At 48.8% G+C, this 19,692-nt stretch overlaps 9 protein-coding genes across 9 annotated transcripts; 5 read left to right on the plus strand and 4 right to left on the minus strand.

Annotated features, from left to right (window-relative positions):
• Positions 1-102: 102 nt before the first annotated feature.
• On the plus strand, positions 103-1,818 carry J7337_001541 (uncharacterized protein; the record flags this gene model as incomplete). Its single annotated transcript, XM_044819281.1, has 3 exons — positions 103-112; positions 163-798; positions 851-1,818. 3 exons carry the CDS (start codon positions 103-105, stop codon positions 1,816-1,818), a joined length of 1,614 nt encoding a protein of 537 aa, XP_044686983.1.
• A 107-nt stretch (positions 1,819-1,925) lies between these two features.
• On the minus strand, positions 1,926-2,801 carry J7337_001542 (uncharacterized protein; the record flags this gene model as incomplete). Its single annotated transcript, XM_044819282.1, has 4 exons — positions 1,926-2,487; positions 2,534-2,571; positions 2,622-2,668; positions 2,723-2,801. 4 exons carry the CDS (start codon positions 2,799-2,801, stop codon positions 1,926-1,928), a joined length of 726 nt encoding a protein of 241 aa, XP_044686984.1.
• A 3,256-nt stretch (positions 2,802-6,057) lies between these two features.
• J7337_001543 (uncharacterized protein) lies at positions 6,058-7,536 on the plus strand (the record flags this gene model as incomplete). The annotated part of the gene is made up of 1 exon (XM_044819283.1): positions 6,058-7,536. One exon carries the CDS (start codon positions 6,058-6,060, stop codon positions 7,534-7,536), a length of 1,479 nt encoding a protein of 492 aa, XP_044686985.1.
• A 782-nt stretch (positions 7,537-8,318) lies between these two features.
• J7337_001544 (uncharacterized protein) lies at positions 8,319-10,081 on the plus strand (the record flags this gene model as incomplete). The annotated part of the gene is made up of 6 exons (XM_044819284.1): positions 8,319-8,532; positions 8,582-8,778; positions 8,835-9,176; positions 9,245-9,327; positions 9,418-9,904; positions 9,956-10,081. The coding sequence occupies 6 exons, from the start codon at positions 8,319-8,321 to the stop codon at positions 10,079-10,081; spliced, it is 1,449 nt and encodes a 482-aa protein (XP_044686986.1).
• Positions 10,082-10,352: 271 nt separating this feature from the next.
• J7337_001545 (uncharacterized protein) lies at positions 10,353-11,807 on the minus strand (the record flags this gene model as incomplete). The annotated part of the gene is made up of 1 exon (XM_044819285.1): positions 10,353-11,807. One exon carries the CDS (start codon positions 11,805-11,807, stop codon positions 10,353-10,355), a length of 1,455 nt encoding a protein of 484 aa, XP_044686987.1.
• Positions 11,808-12,005: 198 nt separating this feature from the next.
• On the plus strand, positions 12,006-12,478 carry SMG1 (Serine/threonine-protein kinase smg1; the record flags this gene model as incomplete). Its single annotated transcript, XM_044819286.1, has 4 exons — positions 12,006-12,045; positions 12,133-12,221; positions 12,268-12,342; positions 12,401-12,478. 4 exons carry the CDS (start codon positions 12,006-12,008, stop codon positions 12,476-12,478), a joined length of 282 nt encoding a protein of 93 aa, XP_044686988.1.
• Positions 12,479-12,665: 187 nt separating this feature from the next.
• Positions 12,666-13,196, minus strand: J7337_001547 (uncharacterized protein; the record flags this gene model as incomplete). Its single annotated transcript, XM_044819287.1, has 2 exons — positions 12,666-12,844; positions 12,896-13,196. The coding sequence occupies 2 exons, from the start codon at positions 13,194-13,196 to the stop codon at positions 12,666-12,668; spliced, it is 480 nt and encodes a 159-aa protein (XP_044686989.1).
• A 686-nt stretch (positions 13,197-13,882) lies between these two features.
• Positions 13,883-16,505, minus strand: J7337_001548 (uncharacterized protein; the record flags this gene model as incomplete). Its single annotated transcript, XM_044819288.1, has 3 exons — positions 13,883-15,246; positions 15,299-16,391; positions 16,452-16,505. 3 exons carry the CDS (start codon positions 16,503-16,505, stop codon positions 13,883-13,885), a joined length of 2,511 nt encoding a protein of 836 aa, XP_044686990.1.
• Positions 16,506-17,793: 1,288 nt separating this feature from the next.
• On the plus strand, positions 17,794-19,243 carry J7337_001549 (uncharacterized protein; the record flags this gene model as incomplete). The annotated part of the gene is made up of 3 exons (XM_044819289.1): positions 17,794-17,821; positions 17,873-18,034; positions 18,084-19,243. 3 exons carry the CDS (start codon positions 17,794-17,796, stop codon positions 19,241-19,243), a joined length of 1,350 nt encoding a protein of 449 aa, XP_044686991.1.
• Positions 19,244-19,692: the final 449 nt, after the last annotated feature.

Here is a 19,692-nt window from a genome sequence, read left to right on the forward strand (position 1 = left end):
AGACTTTCACACAATGGCTGACTTTGGTAGACGCAAACTGCTCTTGTCGAGCATACACTCCAACTTATTGCACAAACAAGGCCCTTGATAGCACGCCCAAACATGACTACTGGTAGGCCGGCCCTTACGTCAATGAGATTTGTAATAAACAACAGTCGGCAGACGACATAATCTCGCTCAAGTCAAGGCAAAAGCGCCGTCTCTATGAACCCATAGTCCTGTACAAGGCTCTCACTGAGATCACCCACGAACAAGGCACTCTTCGCCCTGCTGAGGTCCCAGATCGTCCAAGAACCGAAGAAGAGCGATATTATCACTTTCTTCACAAACTAGCCAGTATCTGCGATAGCACAAAAGGCGGCAAGACCGTCACTTCAATCGCTATACTCGACGAGGAAGAAAAGTACAAATACGTCTTTGCTTGCAATCAGATCTCCGATGGAGACCTCAACGACACACGAGATCTCCTGACAACGGTTCTGACAAGTCTGTGTGACTTCCATACATTTCCTCTGGCGAAGAAGAACACTGTTCAGAGTGAAATTCTGAAGAAGATTCTCTCATTCAACTCGCCTAGGATCAACTTCTATCTGAACGTACTGAAGGCGAGGAACATTGCGGATTGCTTGGAATACTGCCAGCTGCAAACAGACACAGCCGGCAAGTTAGACTGTCCACATATGCCAAGATGCAGAATAAGGCTAACAAGCGATATAGACACCTCGGTTGAGGAGGGTTTGAGGACTCTTGGTAGTGTTATCGAGGATTTAACATTCAAGAACATGGGCGATAACGAGTGTGAGACACATTGGTCTTGTGTATCGCCATACGGGAACTAATCATGGTCCAGACTTAGAAACTTACAGCACGATTCAGTTTGTGCTCGACAGGTTTCTTACCCGTGACGTTAAGAGCTACATCGACATACGAGCCACCAACGGCCGCTTCAGCGAAGGCCGGAGCTTCGTATGCTGGTCTGAGTTGCGACACAGCATATCACGTCTTCAGAGCTACAAGAAAACTGTTCAAGATCTCATCGCAGCAGAGACAGAATGGCCAGATATCTTCCAGGAGTTCGAAGTTGTTCCAGTAAAGTCCAGCCAGGCAGAACCCAACCCTCTTGGCAAGAAGAGCGAAAAAGCTTCCAACATCATCGGGCGTATGAGCAGCAACGAAGCTTCACGACAGCAATATTGCGATCTTGCAGAGAACCTGCAGAGGATGTTTGACTTAGATGACCGTATACAAACTCAGTGCACCAAATTTACTTTCAGGCCAATCGTACACTGCGAAATATTGGTTCTCGAGTGGATAATGGCCCTCAACCGAGGACTGGCCCGGGAACATCATCCAAGGGTCACTTTCTTCCATGACTGGAGCTACATTGGGAGCAGTAAGCCGGCATGCCAGCTTTGCCGCTACTACTTCGACACTGCAGGCCAACACAACGGTATCCGCACTCGAGCAGGCCATGGTAACCTTTACATCAACTGGCGGTTTCCAGATCTTCACGAATCCGACGGGACTTTAGGTCAAAAACGACGACAGAGCATCTTCAACTCAATGATAGAGAAGATTCGGCAGGATGCTTTTGGGATCTTGGTCCTGAGGAACTCCGAGGGTAAAAGGCATGACTCGAGCACTCACCCTCTTATGTCGGTGCGGTATACGGATGTTCAGACGGAATTGAGTGTTGGTGATCTGCCCGATGTCGAGGAACTGGGCGAGGGTTTTGCTACGGGGCTCAGTCTGGACTCGCCGAATAACAGTCCGGAGGAGTCGGACTTTGATGATGAGGATGGTGGAACTAGTCTTTGATGAGTGTTGCTTTATTTCAAGGTGTATATTTTGTGTCTTTATTTTCTTTAAGCTGTATCTCGTTTCTCTCGTCAACATGTATCCCTATAACTTCGATAATGTATGCTTCAGTGGTCATTTCGCTTGTGCCAGGGAGCGGTAGCCTCGAGAAGGTCCTTGTGCAGCTGGCTATCACCACTGATCTTGTACACTTCCTCAATGATGTTGTTACGCTGCATGAAGATCAAGAAGCCACCCCAGACAAAGTCAGCATAGCTAGGAGTCTTTCCCAAGAAGAAAGGCCCCTCTGAGTTCTCCTTCAACAGAGCCTCAACCTCGTGGATATGTGCCTTGGCGTTATCCCAAGCCTGTTGGCCGCCCTTCTCCTTGTGAAGCTCATCAATAGGCTGGCCGGCCATCTTGGATCGTGTCTCGTGCCAGTAAGGGACGCTCTTTTCGCTGAGGATGTTGTTGGGCACGGTGTAGAAGTAGACAGGACGAAGGGCGCCCATAATATTTGGCATGATTGAGAAGAGCTTGGCGAGGACGGGTGAGTCCTTGTGAATGGAGGGCTCAGGGTGGTCCTTCTCGACGCGCTCGAGAATCGCGTTGGAGTCCATTATGTATTCTCCATTGGGGAACTTGACGGTTGGGATGGTCCATGTTCCAGTGGATGGGTTGGCGGGGACACTGACGAGTGTTAGTTGAGTTGCTGTGAGTGACATTGACTACTTACTGAGGCTCAAGAGTGGGCTTGATGTCGGGGTACTCGAGCTGGTCATTGATCAATAAGAGAAGCGGCTACTGAGGGGTTCCTGACGTACCCATTCGGTCTTGTAATCGATTCCCTTGAAGTTCAAGAGAAATCGAGCTATTGCGCAATTAGTAATATGTCATGAGGAGCAGCAGCAGCAGCTTGACTCACTCTTCCATGGGTTGAGAGACCAAGCACCGACAGGATCTCGGCTTGGGAGATCAAAGAGGACGTATTGCTCAGATGACATTGTGAGTTACTGGTGATGGTGAATTGTTTGTCTTTTGTAATGAGTGAAGTGAAAGTTGTAAAGGTCAAAGAGGTCCTTTACGATGTCATTATCGGTTAATTTACACGAGCTCCAAGCTCATGAGGGGGAGGAAGGAGGGGCAATAGTGGGGAGCTGAGCTGTCATAGATGGAGATCTTCGGTTCTAGGCCGAGGAATTTAATCAACGAATCAGCGTTGATCTTTGAAACATGCAACTCGAGACTATCTTGAAAGAAATCAACAGAATTTATTCTTTGTCAGGGACAGCCTCTGTGCTGTGCAGACACGGTGTTGTCAACCATGTGTCATGACCATGAGGGATGGACCCCTGTTTCTGGCTCGGGAGTGTAAGCATAAGCCATAGATTCCATTCTCAGACATCAAACTGTATCATACAATATCCTTTGTTGACAGAACATTCAGTAACTAATAGCCTGTATAGATATTTCTATTTTACTATATGCCTAATCTCGACTTATTGGAGGGAGAGTCCAGACTAGGCATCCAAGTTTGGGGGCCGGGAAAATCAAGTGAAGCAGTATAAGACTATAAGTGGCGAGTTTTGAGCTGTCATCATGAGTACACCACTCTACCCAAGGCAAGACAAACACTGCGTCGATCAGCAAGGCGACATATCCATTATACAATTTGATGTAGGAGGCAATTCTGCGGTGCACCCGACAGTTTTTTCATGATGACAAGGGATAAGTGACAACGTCAGTGTTTTCAAACGAGGCACTGCAACCATGATGCTCAATATACAAACACAAGGCCCAGTCAAGTTGGCAAGGCTCCAACCTAAACAAACTTGGGTTTTCTATTCATTAGAGAGATAGTGGTTGCCACCATGCAGAGCTTTTATGCTCACGTATCGTTATCGCCAATAGCACAACATGAAACCGCCATCTACGTCGGCTACACCATCAACTTGGGTTTATGGATCTCCCTCAGCCTTATGGGGATAAAAGTCAACACGGAATTCCGTGCCATCACTAACAAAAAAGGCCAAGATAGTGGGGAACGAGTGCGAGAGCGACAGGATCTAGCTAAGCATCTAACCCCTGTCGTTATGCAAGCACCACTCAGCCCCCGGAAACAGACCATTTCAACATGGTCCAAATCCTTCGACGTCACAGATAGCAAGCAGTATTGTTGGTTGAACCTTGGGCTGAGACACAGCCACTGAGCCTTGCTACCTACAAAGCATCTGCACGACGTAGTAGGCGTTGAATCCTACTCTTTGTGCCTAGAATTAGCTCCTTGCATTGCATACAAGAGACCCTTGTGCCCCCACCTCACTTCTTCGATTTCTTGCAGCTCTTGTCTCTTCAGATTTTACAGCGATAAGTGCAAACATAACAACATAATGGCCACGATACAAAGCACTACACAGCCCAACACGCTGGAAACGCCAGACTTGCAACAACGTCCCACAACTTCAAGGTCGGTAAACAACAGCTCTATTTCTCTTCCATTAGCTAACTTGACACAGAGTAATTCGCACCGTTGTCCACGATGAAGGTCTCCCAGAAGCTGTCCACTCAAATCAACCCTTGAATCCCACAGAATACTACGATGCTCCGATACCAGTGGACTCAGAAACAGACAAACGATACAACGAAGCTCCTATTCCAGTCACAACACTCGACAAATATGAACCTGCACCTCCACTGCCAATTCGTCCGTCTTCTATAACACCACAACCTCAGCAACCCTATCCCTACGGCTCAAACGGTTATGTTCAGCCACAACATCCCGGCTTCGTCACTCAGTCACCGCAACTACCACCGTTAAACAGCAATGAGGTCGTAACGTATGTGACACCACTGGATCAGCTTGGAGACCACCCAAAGTTTGTGGATTGTCCGTTCTGCAGACATCGTGCAGAGACACGAGTGAAGAAGGTATCTTCAAAAATGACACAGTAAGCTCCCCCAAGCAGTTCAAGACTTTTGAATCTAACAATCTCTAGTGTCTCTGCAACAGTCCTCGGATTCACAACAATAGCCGGCGCGGCTGTTCCTTATGTTGGGAAGTGGCACTCTCACACTGCTCACTACTGTAGTATTTGTGACTACAAGGTGGCAATTCGAAAATGGGGATCTAATCAGATGAAGCCTCAAGGGACGCCGGATTATCTGAGGGAGGTATCGAGGTATGGCCCTGCTCACTCACCTAGCATGTCCAGTAGCTCGACGAGAGGTTAAAATTGATTCGTATGAATAATAGTGAGGAGATTGATACCAGGATGAGAAATGGTTTTCAAAAAGAGGGAGGATATGTTGATCGAGTTCCATATCTAAATTACAAGATATAGACTCGCCACAGCATTTGGTTTGATTTTTGAGGCATGAATATCACGTTCACGAAGTGTAAGTGCACGGTTATAAGTGTCCCCTCCAGCAAGACTACTGTCGGAGAGAGAAATAGACCGATCTCGACGATGGCTTCGTTTGCAAGTCTTATCAGGCAGACTTTTATAAGTACTTACTTATATGATTGTCGATGGCTAACGATGGCTTCGCCTGGCCAATCATAAACTGTGAGAATGTCGATCCGTGTTTGAGAAGCCAACGGCTTGGCTGTGCCACGGGGCCTGTCAGATGCTTATTTTCTGCCCTGCCCTGTCAGATCCCAATTAAATCTAGTATTGGATTACATGAATGCTTTATCAGTCTGTAGAGAGTGGCTGTGACATTTTGAGCTGCTGTAAATTAGTTTTAACGACAGGTGCCCACCCCCTGTAGGTGTCTTTACAGCACCTCGTCAAATCCAGAATCAGGGCCGTATAACTCTGGATCAGTTGGGATCCAAGTACCGAGGACTTGGACAAAAATAGGCCCAATTGAGAAAAGATACGCCTAAAACACCTCGTACGATGCTGATTCTGGCTATAAGATGCTTTAGTTTACTGCAATTGGCTCAAAGGCAGTTAAATGGCTTAGTGGCGTCAATTAACTGCGGGATAAATCGAAAGTGGTTACGCAGCGGTGCAAATGATGTTAATTGAGCTAAGTTGCTACAGTGGGCCACAAGCCCTGAAGAGGTCCCTTATAACAATGACTAAGCTATAGTGGAGCCCCCTGTAATTATCTCCCGTAACAGGGACTAACACCTTAGATCAAGTGCTGTACATGTACTTTCAGAGCGCAATTTCTCAACACCAGTTTCACTTCTCAACACCTCCCACCTCTCGCACGGCATCTCCAACATCGTCGTCTCACAACCTCGCAGCAATGGAAGAACCAACAGAACACCACGACATTCTCGTTATAGGAGCTGGCCTCTCTGGTATTAACACCGCCCACGTTCTCAACCAGAGACTCCCCCACCGCTCGTACACGATCCTCGAGGCGCAATCAGCCATTGGCGGAACATGGCGCTTCTTTCGCTACCCGGGCTTTCGATCCGACTCCTTCATGACAGCTTTTGGTCTGTCATGGTATCCTTGGAAACATAAGCATAAGATGGCGCAGGCGGGCGAGATCGTGGACTATCTGGAGGAGGCTGTTGACGCAGCAGGCTTAAGGGACAGGATTCGCTTCCGGCATAAGATGCTGGCGTGCGAATGGCGGACAGACGAGCAGAATTGGAAGATAGAAGTCGATGCGGACGGTCAGCAAAAGACCTATATCGCCAACTTCGTCATCAGCTGCGTGGGTTATTATGCGTACGACAAGGCTTTTCCGACGACAATTCCTGGTCTCAAGGGCTTCGGGGGACAGGTCGTTCACCCTCAATGGTGGCCCGAAGATCTCGACTACTCTGGCAAGCGCGTCATCGTCATCGGATCAGGAGCCACAGCGATCACAATCGTCCCATCGCTTGCTGAGAAGGCAGATATGGTGACTATGCTCCAGCGCAGTCCATCCTTCGTCATCTCCCGACCTACAACTTCCACCATCGACTCTTGCTTGAAGTCTATGCTTCCCTTCTCATTAGCATACTGGCTGGTGTATTGGAAAGACGTGTTGGCCGAAGTCTTTTCCACTCAGTTTCTACTCAACTTCCCTGCATTGGGTCGCAAGGTCTTGATGGGGGAGATGCAAAAGGCACTGCCCAAGGACATTGACGTCAATGTTCACTTTAACCCCAGGTACAATCCTTTCCAACAACGACTCTGCATGTGTCCAGATGAGGACTTCTTCAAGGCCCTGCATCAGGGCAATTGCGAGATTGTGACAGACACAATCGAGACTGTCACAAAGGACGGTATCTTGCTCAAATCTGGTCGCAAGCTCGAAGCCGATATCATCGTTACCGCAACAGGGTTGTACTTCCAACTCTTCGGCGGCATAACCCCGTTGGTAGACGGGCAGCCTATCGAGGTTGGCTCACATTACGCCTGGCGTGGCTGCATGGTCGACTCTGTCCCTAACATGGGCTTCGTGATGGGCTACGTGACAACATCTTGGACACCTGGGGCCGACATTATGGCCAAGACATTGATAAGCGTTATCAAGGAAATGGAGAAGACGGGATCAACGAGTGTTATGCCCGTGCTGAGTGAAAAGGATAAGAGCAAGCCGCAGAAGCTACCCGTCAATGCTACCAGCAGCTATTTCGTCAAAGCTGCGGACCGTATGCCAAAGGTGACTGATGAAGGTCCATGGTATGGACGGGTGAACTTGGCCAAGGATTGGTGGGCGTGGTTGATGGGTGATATGACGAGTGGGCTTCTCTACAGCGGAGGACAAAGAAAGAAGGATATCTGAAGTGTGGATATTAGAGAGAAACAATAACGCCAAGAGTTTGCTTTTCGGGATTGTTGGATCTTGATGGCGTTTGCCTGGATCCGACGTTGCTGGAGGATTACTAGCTGACACGATTTATGAATGATGAAAATGGCATTAACTTATAAGCTTATCTAAATCCTTGTAATTTCATATCTTACATCTAATTCATGCTGACCAATTCTGAGCATCCAAAATGATACTCTGTTCGTCTTCCTTTCTGCCAGGGCTATTGGCTGCTGAAGATACCTCTATAGTCAAAGTCGGGCTTGGGCCTAGAGCTAGCACAATCGAAGCAAAACGCCTCAAGCTCTTCCCCGTCTTCGGACACTTGCGTCAACCCCCGCGATTGGTTCTTTTACTACCGAGTTATTCTCCGATTCGTTTACTTTCACAATCAAACAATCTCGATCACGATAAAGATTCATTTGTACTTCTTCATTTAGCACATGCTGACAACAGCCCAGAAGTGCTACTCTCGGTCATATCCCTTGCTTGAAACAACCCTGCCTTATGCACGCCAACTTCTATCAATGTCTTCAGTTTGACGAATCTGAAGAGGTGAAATAATGGGACGCCTGATCCTACGCCGCTTCATGGCATCCACGCGGGCCGGGGTTTAGACTAATCTAGTCTTGGTCTTGGTCGATCCAGGCAGATCGAGACTGGTAAGTCACAGGTCACATATCATCTACTTAACGTGCTCGCACTCGTCATTATTCAGACCTACAACACACCTTGACACGGCCAATTGATCTGTAACCATGGGATTTCTGACAGATCAACCGCTAACCAGGATCTGTCTGCGGGTTACCCTTGTGTTACTTATCGCTCAGCTATTTCGTGTTGTTCGTCGCTGGTCTCGTCTACGCCATATTCCTGGCCCGGCCAGCGCAGGATGGACTTCATGGTGGCAGTGTCGAGGGGCTCTCAGCGGTCGCTATCATGAGCATTTAAAGAACGCAGCTGATCAGTTTGGTACGACATACCCATCAAAACACTACCTAAAATCACTAACAATCAATAGGCCCTCTTGTTCGTATTGGCCCCAATGAGGTGCTCTCAACAGACCCTGTTGTGCTGCGCAACATGTCCGCTGTGCGAAGCACTTATACAAAAGGGGACTTTTATAGCAGTGGCAGGATAGTTCCTGGTGTTGATAATGTCGTCTCTGAGAGGGATGAAGCAAAGCATAAATTCATGAGAGCAAAGATGGCACCTGGTGTAAGTCAACTCTACCATCGCAACGCTCTTGAGATAGATACTAATAGCTTCTTAAGTATTCTTACAAAGAAAATGAAGGTTTCGGTTTCGAGGCAGGCATTAATCGTCAACTCCTCAACTTCATCTCGCTCATCGACCGAAAGTACCTTTCAACTACAAGCGAATCACGACCTCTTGACCTTGCCGAAAAGACACAGTTCTTTGCCCTGGATGTCATCGGCGACGTATCTTTCGGTGAACCATTTGGCTACTTGACAAAAGATGAAGATCTCTACCAATACAATGAGATAAATGCTAGTTCACTGCCGGTCTTGAACCTGGTATCCGTCTACCCCTGGCTAGGAAGGGTTGTTCACCAGTGGCCGCTAAATCTTTTGCTACCACGGGAGGAGGACCAGGTTGGCTTCGGGCGACTAATGGGGTGAGTTGTATCTCAGTTAACCATAACGCAAGCTGACTTTTGTAGCTTCGCGAGGCACTTTGTTCGCAAAAGACTGTCCGAGGGGGTCACGACGAGGAAAGATATGATGCAGATGCATATCAGCAACGGTATGAATGAGGAGGAACTTATCCAACAAGCCTTCATCTCAATGCAAGTTCGCTCAAACCACTCCAAAGACTCTAATTGACCAACCTCAGTATCGCTGGTTCTAACACAACAGCACACGCGCTTCGGATGATCATACTCTCCTTGATCACAAATCCAAACGCATACCGCTCCCTCATCGCCGAGATTCGAAAGGTCGCCTCGTCAGTTAGCAATCCCATCTCCTGGGCACAGACACAAACACTACCATATCTTCAAGCCGTCGTTCGCGAAGGATTGCGCATGTGGCCGCCAGTAGCTGGTCTCGGTTTCAAGCAAGTCCCTCCCGAAGGTGATACCGTCAACGGCTTCTTCGTTCCCGGCGGAACGCAAGTTGGCCAGGGGTTCTACGCTGTCGGTCGATCACGGCTTGTCTGGGGCGATGATGCTGATGTTTTCCGCCCTGAGCGATGGCTACTCGCTGATGAGGACAGGCTAAGAGATATGATAGCGGCGTTGGACACACATTTCGGACACGGGAAATACTCGTGTTTGGGAAAGCCGATTGCTCTCATGGAGATTCACAAGGCTGTTTTTGAGGTATGTACGCCTGTACAAAGCACCTCACATAGATATGCTAACAGATGCCAGCTGTTTAAACGCTACGACTTTGCTATATTTAACGCTGAAAGGCCTATCAAGACCCAGACTTCCGTATTCCTCTTTGCTTCAGACTTTTGGATCACAATCACCAGGCGTGATGATGAAGAGAACTAACTTCCAATGTGCGATTAACTAGACGAGAAGCGGTAATCTGTATCTATCTCATATCTTAGATCTTCGTTGTAGCATATTAGTCCTCTGGATTTGACATTTTGTAGATCTAAAGCCGGCCTCGATTTACATGAGGTCACACAAGAGATCACATTTGCAATACCTCTCGTGAGTTTGACTGGGTATTCGTTTATTCGAATAATACATATGACAAGCAATTACACCTGTCTCGAATCGACTGAGTAGAATGAGAAAAGTCTCCGCCACTCTATGCTCAAATCCCCTCTTCCTCAGGTTTCCTTGATGGCGTGCCAAGTGTCTCAAGCCCTCTGGCTCCCACCATTTCCACAGGCGCATTTGGTGGGATTTCTACGCCCTTGCCTTCAACGACCTTTCCTTGTCCCATAGCCTCTTGGTATTTCTTACCCGTCTCATCCAGCAGAGCTTGTACCTCCCCTTCTCTCTTCACAATATCCTCGCGTTCCTTCTTAAGCTTCTGGACACGGTTTTGCTTCCCCTTCATCTCCTCCTCCATGCCCTTTAACGTGGTTTGCAGACGAGCTAGACATTCCGTCAAGCTTGGTAGAGGTGATATCTTGGGTGGCGCTTGTAACAAATCCTGACTAGGATCTTTCCGAGGTTTCTTCAAGCCATCCATACCTGCACGTGTCTGTGCAGCCTCGTATGCGATTCGTCTCTCAGCATCGCTATCGGAGGAGGAATCTGAAGTGTGCCCCTCGGCAGCTGTGATGAGCTCTTCCATCATCTTGCGATCTTGTTTCCGCCTCTCCTTTTCGGCACGCCTTCCCAGGGAAAGCCCACCATCTTCAACGTAATTGTCGAAACCTTCGCCTAGATCCTCGTCCTCGGCTATTAACCGTGTATCGTCCTTCTTTTTGCGACCAAATGGGTCTTCATCATCTTCAACCGATAGGAAGTCCTTCTCCAAAGCTAATCGTTTACGCCGTTCCTTCTTTTCTAGAATCTCGGCTTCTGTTAGAATAGCCGTTGGTTGTGGTTGGTTAAACTCTGACGAATCAACAACAACCGCGCCTTCAAGTTCAGAAGCATCCAGGTCCATAAAATCGGCGTCATCGGGAGGCAGTGTTGACGGCCTTTGTGGAGTATTTGGTGTGGATGATTGCAACTCTTCAAGGTATTCTTTGCTGTATTTGGGCCGGTCGTCATCGTCCCCAATAGTCCTCATGGGAAGGCCTTTCGTCCCCAGTCCTCTTTTGATAGCGCTGTTTTCCAATGCTCGCCCCAATGGTAACTTCTTAGGAGTGAATGCCTCGGTGGTCTCGTCATCTCCTGCAGCGCTATCGTCTCCACCAAAGGACAATCGTGATGATTTGTTCGATTTTTTCTTCCCCTTCAAAGATCCTGATCGACTTATCGCTGGTCGAACCACTACTGGTCCGTCATCCTCGTCGTCGTTCGCGGCTGGTGCGTCTCCCAGGCCCTCACTATCAGCAGGATTGAAGCTCTTCCTCAGCCCCGACTGTCGGAATGGTTTACGGCCAGCTTTTGCGCCAAACACTGGTTTAACAGGTTCTGTATTCGCGAGGGTCAGCCTTGATCCCATCAGCAAGAGTCGCATTTTGAAGTTCTGGAAATACTCACCATCGATACCAGCACTGTCGCCACCTGTTACTGAGGCGGCATTTTCGCTGGAGTCCTCATCGGCGATCTTGATGACCTTGGCCTTTCGTTTCGCAGAAAAACTCATGATGCGATTGTCTTTTAATGTTGGCGCAATAGCTGAGAAGCAGAAAGTTCGCGACGCGGATGAAAGTGACGTGCATTTTGGCTCGATATCTTATCAGCACGTGATGTTGAATTTCCGCCCAGAGAAATGGAGATAGCTCTAGGCCGCGATCGCGTCGCATGAAACAGCATCCAACTATTCAACCATTTATTGCTCAAGATGGCGCCCGCACAACCTGAGCTGAAGAAGGCAAGTCTTGGTCTTTTTCGTGTCGCATGCTCCTCAGCGTTGTCCTCCGCACTTCTCCCGGACTGAAGCATTGCGACCTATTGCTGCTGATCCATAGCTAACTTTTCTAAACAGTACCTTGACAAGAGACTGTTCGTCCAGTTGAACGGCAGCCGAAAGGTCATCGGTATCCTCCGAGGTTACGATGTGAGCAATATCCGTGCGATTGTATAAACAGAACTAATGGAAACAGGTCTTCCTGAACATTGTCCTCGACGAAGCGGTGGAGGAAAAGGATGGAGGAGAGAAGGAGAGAATTGGCATGGTTGTACGTTTTCCCGACGCACTTTCGGACCATAGAAGACAAGATACTAACATTTGGATAGGTCATCCGTGGTAACTCGGTAGTGATGCTCGAGGCTCTCGAGAGAATCGGCGGCGACGACCGACGTGGAGAACGATGATCCTGAAGAATGGCGGAAACACTAGAAGAGACGACGGAAATTATGTGATCTTTCTTGGCGTTAAGGTCGAAAATGAGACAAGTCCTTGAGGGCAGTTTGTTTGGGTCACATCTTACTAGATATCAAGAGAGGAAGGATATCCTCGAATTGTTATGTTACACCATGTCCAGCCAAACACTACACTACCTTACTCCTTCTTCTCCCAAACCTTCTCGTCATAGGAGTCCATCAACTGGCCAGCATATGCCTTTTGCCAACCCTTGATACCTCCAATCAGAATTTCAGCCTTGATCTCCGTCTCTTCAACTTCATCGAGGTAGTCCTGCATCCAACCAGCACATCGGGGGCCTCGACTACCGCAGCTTCCTGGGTAACAATGAGTACCAGATCGGTTTGGCTTATTAGGCGATGACTTACCGCAATAAAAGATGATTCTCTTGATACCCGCCTGTTTGACAAGCTGATAGATCTGAGGACGGGTCTGATACAACGTATGAGCGGGGAGATTGACGGATGTAGTGATAGTGCCGCCCTCCCAGTCCGTCCTTCGAACATCTACTAGCAAAAACTCCCTGTGAGCATTCTTTCCGGAAGCTGCATTCACTTCAATAAGCTTTGCGACAATTGAAGGGTCCGTTCGAGGGCATTTGGCCTTTGGCTCAGGGAATTCCTCCCACCATTGCTTCTGCGGGGTGTCCTGCGGGGCGTCTTCTCCCATGACGTGACTTTTTAAAGAGAAGAGAGTAAACAAGCTTTGAGATATGTATAGTGGTGATATTGAAAGAGGACTTGAAATTGATTGTGTAGTTAGGTTGGAGGCAAGAGGGCTTGCACTTTATATCGAAGCTACTTACGTAGGTGATGATGACGGGCTGCAGGCCGACCCGGAACTTTTACCCCGGATTAAGGTTGTACGGCAACATCACAGGTCAGATTACAAATGCCTTTCACCCAATATAGTAATTCTGAAGAAAGAGTCGTTAGTTCAGTAAGACAGACTAGAGTGCTGGGCACTTGCTCTTGTGATATACTTATGAAAATATCGACTTTTTTCTTGTTGGACTGGGTAAAAGCCAATGTTGATTGTTAAATAGTTAACCACTAACAGAGGATCCATAGCACAACACTCACAAGTATATGTAATATAGAGGGATGACAAAAAGTTTACAGGTGAAGGCATGTATATTTCAAGAAAAGTATATTTGACTTTCTAAATCGTGAAGATCCAGTTGTGTAAATTTATCAAACAAATTGCCCTTTAGGGTAAGCACACACAGATAGCTCACTTACAACACACTTCAGAGAACTTGGTGGTGAATAGGTAGCCGGGCAGCATTCGGGGATTGATTTATGATTAAATGGATTCGATTTGATAACGCTACACATGCTTTTAAATATCTGTAATCATGGGTCGAATGACTTCTCCTTAACAGCAATCTTTGACTCCAAAGCAATATCACCGGCAGATCTTCCAATCATGAACTTGTAATCACCACCCTTAACCACCCACTTCTTCGCCGACTCATCAAAGAAAGCAAAGTCACGAGTACGGACAGGTATGTCAACCTTTGTGCTCTCACCAGGCTTAAGTGTTACCTTCTCAAAGGCAGCCAGTTGCTTCAGAGGATCGCCCTTAGCAGTCTGAGCAGCTCCCACGTAGACTTGCACAGCGATGGCGCCGACGACCTTGCCCGTGTTGGAAACCTTAACGCTGACACTGTAGTCACCGCTAGACTCCTTAACCTCCAGGTCGGAGTAGTCGAATGTGGTGTAAGAGAGACCGAAACCGAAGGGGAAGTTGACCTTGTCGGCGGAAAGGCAATCGAAGTAGCGGTAGCCGATAAAGACACCCTCGCCGTACGTCACCCTCAGTCTGCCATCAACGTGCTTTCCGGGGAAGTTGCCATACGCAGGGCAGTCCTCGATCTTCTTGGGGAATGTGCAGGTAAGGTGGCCTTCAGGGGTTTGGGCACCTGTCAGCACATCTGCGATGGAGTTGCCAGCCTCCTGACCAGGGAACCACGTCTGGACAAGACCCTGGATCTTTTCCAACCAGGGCATAGCAATGGCGACACCAGTCGAGTTGACGACAATGGTGTTGGGATTGACCTCAGCAACCTTGGCAATCAGGCGGTCCTGGCTACCGTCCTTGGGCAGGTTAAAGCTGACTTGGTCCTGGCCCTCAGTCTCCCAGAATGGCTCGTGACCAGTGAAGACAATGGCATAGTCGGCGTCCTTGGCGACGTCGATAGCTTCCGAGAGGAGGTCATAGTCATGCACCGCCTCGGACATATATCCTACTCGCAGACCAACTCGTCCCTCCAAGATACCAAGATCAAGATCCTCTCCGTCCTTGGCAGCAGGGGGTGAAGTGTGCATAGCGAGCTTGTACTTGCGTCCCGCCTCCAAGGAGACCTTGAACTCGGGAGGGTTATCACCGCCGAACAGGAAACCCATTGCATCCTTGGAGTTCTCCTTCTGCTCGAAGACGACCTTGCCGTCGATGATAAGCTTACTCGGTCCCAGACCAGAGGCGGTAAAGTAGTACTTGGCGGTCTCCTGGGCTGTGAAGGTACCCTCGAGGGTGACATCCTTGTTGCTAAAACCAAAGCTGCTTAAAACGGAAACTTCAGAGTCGGGATGAGCAGGCTTGACTTCAATAGGCTCAGGGTTGCCAGGTTCGAAGATCTTGAAAGTAAAACCGGGGTTGCCGTCCAAGTCGACAACGTTCTCGGCGATAGGGGGAAGCATTCGGAATGTGTGAGCTCCTATGGCACTGTTAGTTATCGTTCCCTAGTTTTCGCTTCTGGATATGCTTACCCTTAGCATACGAGAACTCTGCACTGTCACCGAGAGCTTCGTGAAGAGCATCCCAAGGGGTAACCTTGTAGTGAGCGTTGACAGATGCACTGCCGCCACCATGAGCGAGACCAATCTTGGCGTGGCCTAGCAGGGCAATCTTCTTGCCCTTGACCTTGTCTTTCGACAAAGGAAGAACATTGTCTTGGTTCTTCAGCAGAACGATACCCTTGGATCCAGCTTCTCGAATAAGAGCCTGATGCTTGGGGTTGTTGATAGCCTTCTCGTCAGGAATGCTAGGGTCCTTGAAGCAGTTGAGACGCTCGAGGAACTTGAGCACACGCTTTGCACGCTCGTTGATGGTCTCCTCAGAAGTCTTGCCAGCCTTGATAGCTGCGATGACATCCTCGGTCTTCCTCCAACGAGTAGGACCAGGCATCTCGAGATCGAGACCAGCTTCGAGAGACTCAGCTGTAGAGTTGACACCACCCCAGTCGCTCATAACGAGACCATCCCATCCCCAGTCGCCTCGGAGGACTTTCTTTAGCAGGAACTCGTTGGAGTCGGCATGGTGTCCATTGACCTGGTTATAAGAAGTCATCACAGCCCAGGGATTGGCCTCCTTGATTGTAATCTCAAATGGTCGGAGGTAAAGCTCTCGCAAGGTCCTCTCGCTGATGGTTTCATCGACAGTCAAGCGCTCTGTCTCCTGCTCGTTAGCAGCAAAGTGCTTGATAGTAGCCGAAACACCCTTGTCCTGGAGACCCTCCACAACTCTGGCGGCCATCTTGCCAGTCAGGAAAGGATCCTCTGAGAACGACTCAAAGTTGCGACCGCCTAGGGGATGACGATGAAGGCACATGGTAGGTGCGAGAAGACACCGGGCGCCCTTGGAGTGTGTTTCCTCGGCGAGGGCAGTGCCGATCCTCTTGGCAAGGTTGACATCGAAGGTTGATGCCATCAAACAAGCGGCAGGGAAGCAAGCAGCTGATGTACCGCCAGCAAAGGCAGCTCCTCGAGCGCCGTTGGGACCATCTGAGACTTTGACATTAGGTACGCCCTTGGGGGAAATGGGGACTGTCTCCCAAAGGTCCTTTCCAGCGAGGAGTGAGATCTGTGAGTGAAGTGATCAGTTAGTTGAATGAGGATATGATAGGATGTAAGCCAAACATACCTTCTCCTCAAGAGTGAGAGAAGAGAGGATGGACTGGATATCAACAGAGGCCATGTTGATAATGAGAAGTCAATTGACTGAAGAGGAGTGAAGGAGAGTCACATCTTGTGAAACGAGGACAAGGCAGCTCTTTAATAGCAGGATGGCCAACCCCTCAACGCCATGACGACTTCCCCAGGATAGTGAGCTCGCATGTACATGACCCGAGTGATCCGTCGTTCAACCGAAGAATGGGCACTCATGTGGCCATCGAGTACCCGCTTTACGTGCATCTGCGTAGGATGCCGTGTTGTGCCATTGGATCGCGGACAAGGTGGTTCCTTGGTTTAGTGGTGACTCTATCGATGCTAATGGTACCGATCCGAGGCTATTCCGATGATCAGACGGAGCTTTCCCAGTGAATAGCCTTGAAAGTATCGAGATGGTCTAGTTAAATATGGCTTTTTCTCGTAATTAGAGTTCTGGAGTCGTTTGATTAGCCGTTGCCTGTTTGTCTAAGCTTAGAACGACTTTGAGTTGCACTCTACAGTTGTGTCTTGTGCATAGAAGTACGATACAAGGCGAGGCCAGTGAGTGTCACCATCGGCTAAATACAAGTGTCCCGTCCTTCCAGAGCTTCAGTGGAGAACGTCGGCTCCTCGCTCCTAAGTTCCGGGAGGGTCACTAATAGTTAACCGATAATAATAGAAGTACACTTGCACGCAATGTTTATGTATATTGAAACAAACATCTTAAATTCTGTCAGAACTTGGTGTAAATGTCGGAAAATTACCGTAATTAGGTTCAGTCACGTACTTCAGTCCGTGGTTGTGTTGCAAAGCCTCAGTCTGGCCTGTGTCTTGTTGGACCCCCCAACTGTAGCATCACCTGGGGCCCCTGAACGATCGCCATTGACAGCTGCAGAGTTGGAGCACTAATAGGAATAGCGCCATTAGGTGTACATCACATCACCATGAAGCAACAGGAGACTCTCAAATTGTCTGGTATAAAGAGAGACCAACAAGTCCCTATTCATACCTGAAGAGGAAACAAAGGAGGTTATTGACGTTTCTTATTCACAACCCTTGCTTCATCCCTTGGTAAAACAAACAAATATGCCCCTTGAAACCATCAGCCGAGGATTATGCGCCTCCAAGAAAAGAACAGGTCAAACAAACCCAAAACATGTGAGTTTGCGTCTACTCCAACTCAAATTACCTAACTAGAACAGTGACGCAAACAAAAATAGCACGCCAAAGACACAACACACACACATTGACCTCCATGTAATCGTGTCCTCTCCCGCGATGCCATTGTCGACAAAACAGCAATTATAGGGAAACCAGGTAGTTACGGTCAAAAGATGAGCGCCCATTCAGAGGTGCCTCGAGGTATTACACTTCATGACTTTTTAGTTGAGCCCCTTTACTGACAATTTCTAGGGGAGTCATGGGCTTCAATTCCAACAGATTTGATCCTCGCCGAGTTGAAGCGTCGCAAAGATGATGGCGAGAAACCAGAATGCGGTTCGAGGACAAAGGGCTCTTATGATACTTCGGCGCATGTATTTGCATTGATCCTTATCTTGACACTGAGCACGTTAGGTAGGTTTGTTCAATTGGGAGCTTTGAGACGGTACTGATATCTTTCCAGCATGCGCATTCCCTCTTTTCTCGCGACGAACGATGCGCGGCCGAGGCCAGAAAACCGTGATATTCTACTGCCAGCACATTGGAACCGGTGTCCTTCTGGCAACGGCCTTCGTCCACCTCCTTCCGACCGCTTTCGAGTCTATGACCGACCCATGCCTCCCCGATTTCTTTAGCAAAGGATATACGCCGTTTCCAGGTTTTGTGGCTATGATCTCTGCTATCATTGTCGTCGGCATCGAATCGTATCTTACGGCCCGAGGAGCTGGTCACTCTCACTCCCACAATCATGGATATTTTGATTCGGACGATGAACACGAGAGCGAGCTGCCCATGATGGATGCAGCTGGACTGTCTGAAAGGAGGCATGGACCGCGACCACCGGATATTCATCTTGAGAACATGGAGAGTCAGGGCTTAGTTGCTGGCGTGTCGCCTCTCCCCGGATCTTCACCCCTAGTGGGACAGGAGGGCAAGAAGCTTAACGATGATTTCAACGATGACGACTCCGATCTTGACTTGGATATGGAAGAGCTTGAACCAGCTGGATCAAGCAGCACGAGACACCGACATGGACCTTATGCATCGCTCAAGCCTGAGGGAGTTGGGGCTGAGGAGGAGCCAATGACACCCATGACGCCCATGTCTCCCGGACCACAGAACCCCGAAGAGCAACAAAGAAAGCTACTGCAGTGCCTTTTGCTTGAGGCCGGAATTCTCTTTCACAGCGTCTTCATCGGTATGGCCATCTCCGTCGCTACCGGCCCCGCCTTCGTAGTCTTCCTAGTCGCTATCAGCTTCCACCAAACCTTTGAAGGCCTCGCCCTTGGCAGCCGCATCGCCGCAATTCAGTTCCCCCGCAAATCTCTCCGTCCATGGCTCATGGTTCTCGCCTACGGAACCACAACACCAATCGGTCAAGCAATTGGTCTTATCGTGCATCGCATGTACGACCCCAAGAGCGCAGGAGGTTTGCTCGTGGTTGGCTTCATGAACGCCGTGTCATCGGGACTGCTGCTGTATGCTGGCCTTGTGCAACTGTTGGCGGAGGACTTTTTGGCAGAGAAGAGTTACAAGATTTTGAAGGGCAAGAGGAGGTTACAGGCTTACATGGCTGTTTGTGCCGGTGCACTCTTGATGGCTGCCGTTGGAGCATTCGCCTAGAGGGAGTTATGGGACGGTTTAAAAGAACTGATGTACATAGAATGTAAAATTGGTGGCATCTTGTCAATGGCGTCTTTCGGATTGGGCAATGGAGTTTTGAATGTAACGCGAAGCGATACAGTTATTGATAATGTTAGTCGTATTTCATTTGTCTACTGTTGTACTCTTCATAGTGATACTACACTGTATGTATATGTAGACACTCACACTTCATGAGACGCCATGATATCTTTCCGAGGACTTGCATCAAGAACCCCGGCCGGCCCCACATCAAAAGTCCGAACTCCCGGGGTCCGGCCTTCGAAATGGTCCGTCTGCTACCCCCTTGGGCCCCCTTTGCTCCAGGGTCTTTCGTGTTTCGCCCAATAACAAATCCCCTTTTAATCAGCTCCCACCCACACCCGCATGAGCTCCCATGACATGACGAGCTATCGAACCATCAAGAAGTG

The sequence above is a fragment of the Fusarium musae genome, chromosome 1 (assembly GCF_019915245.1).
Source record: "Fusarium musae strain F31 chromosome 1, whole genome shotgun sequence".
Lineage (NCBI taxonomy): Eukaryota > Fungi > Ascomycota > Sordariomycetes > Hypocreales > Nectriaceae > Fusarium > Fusarium musae.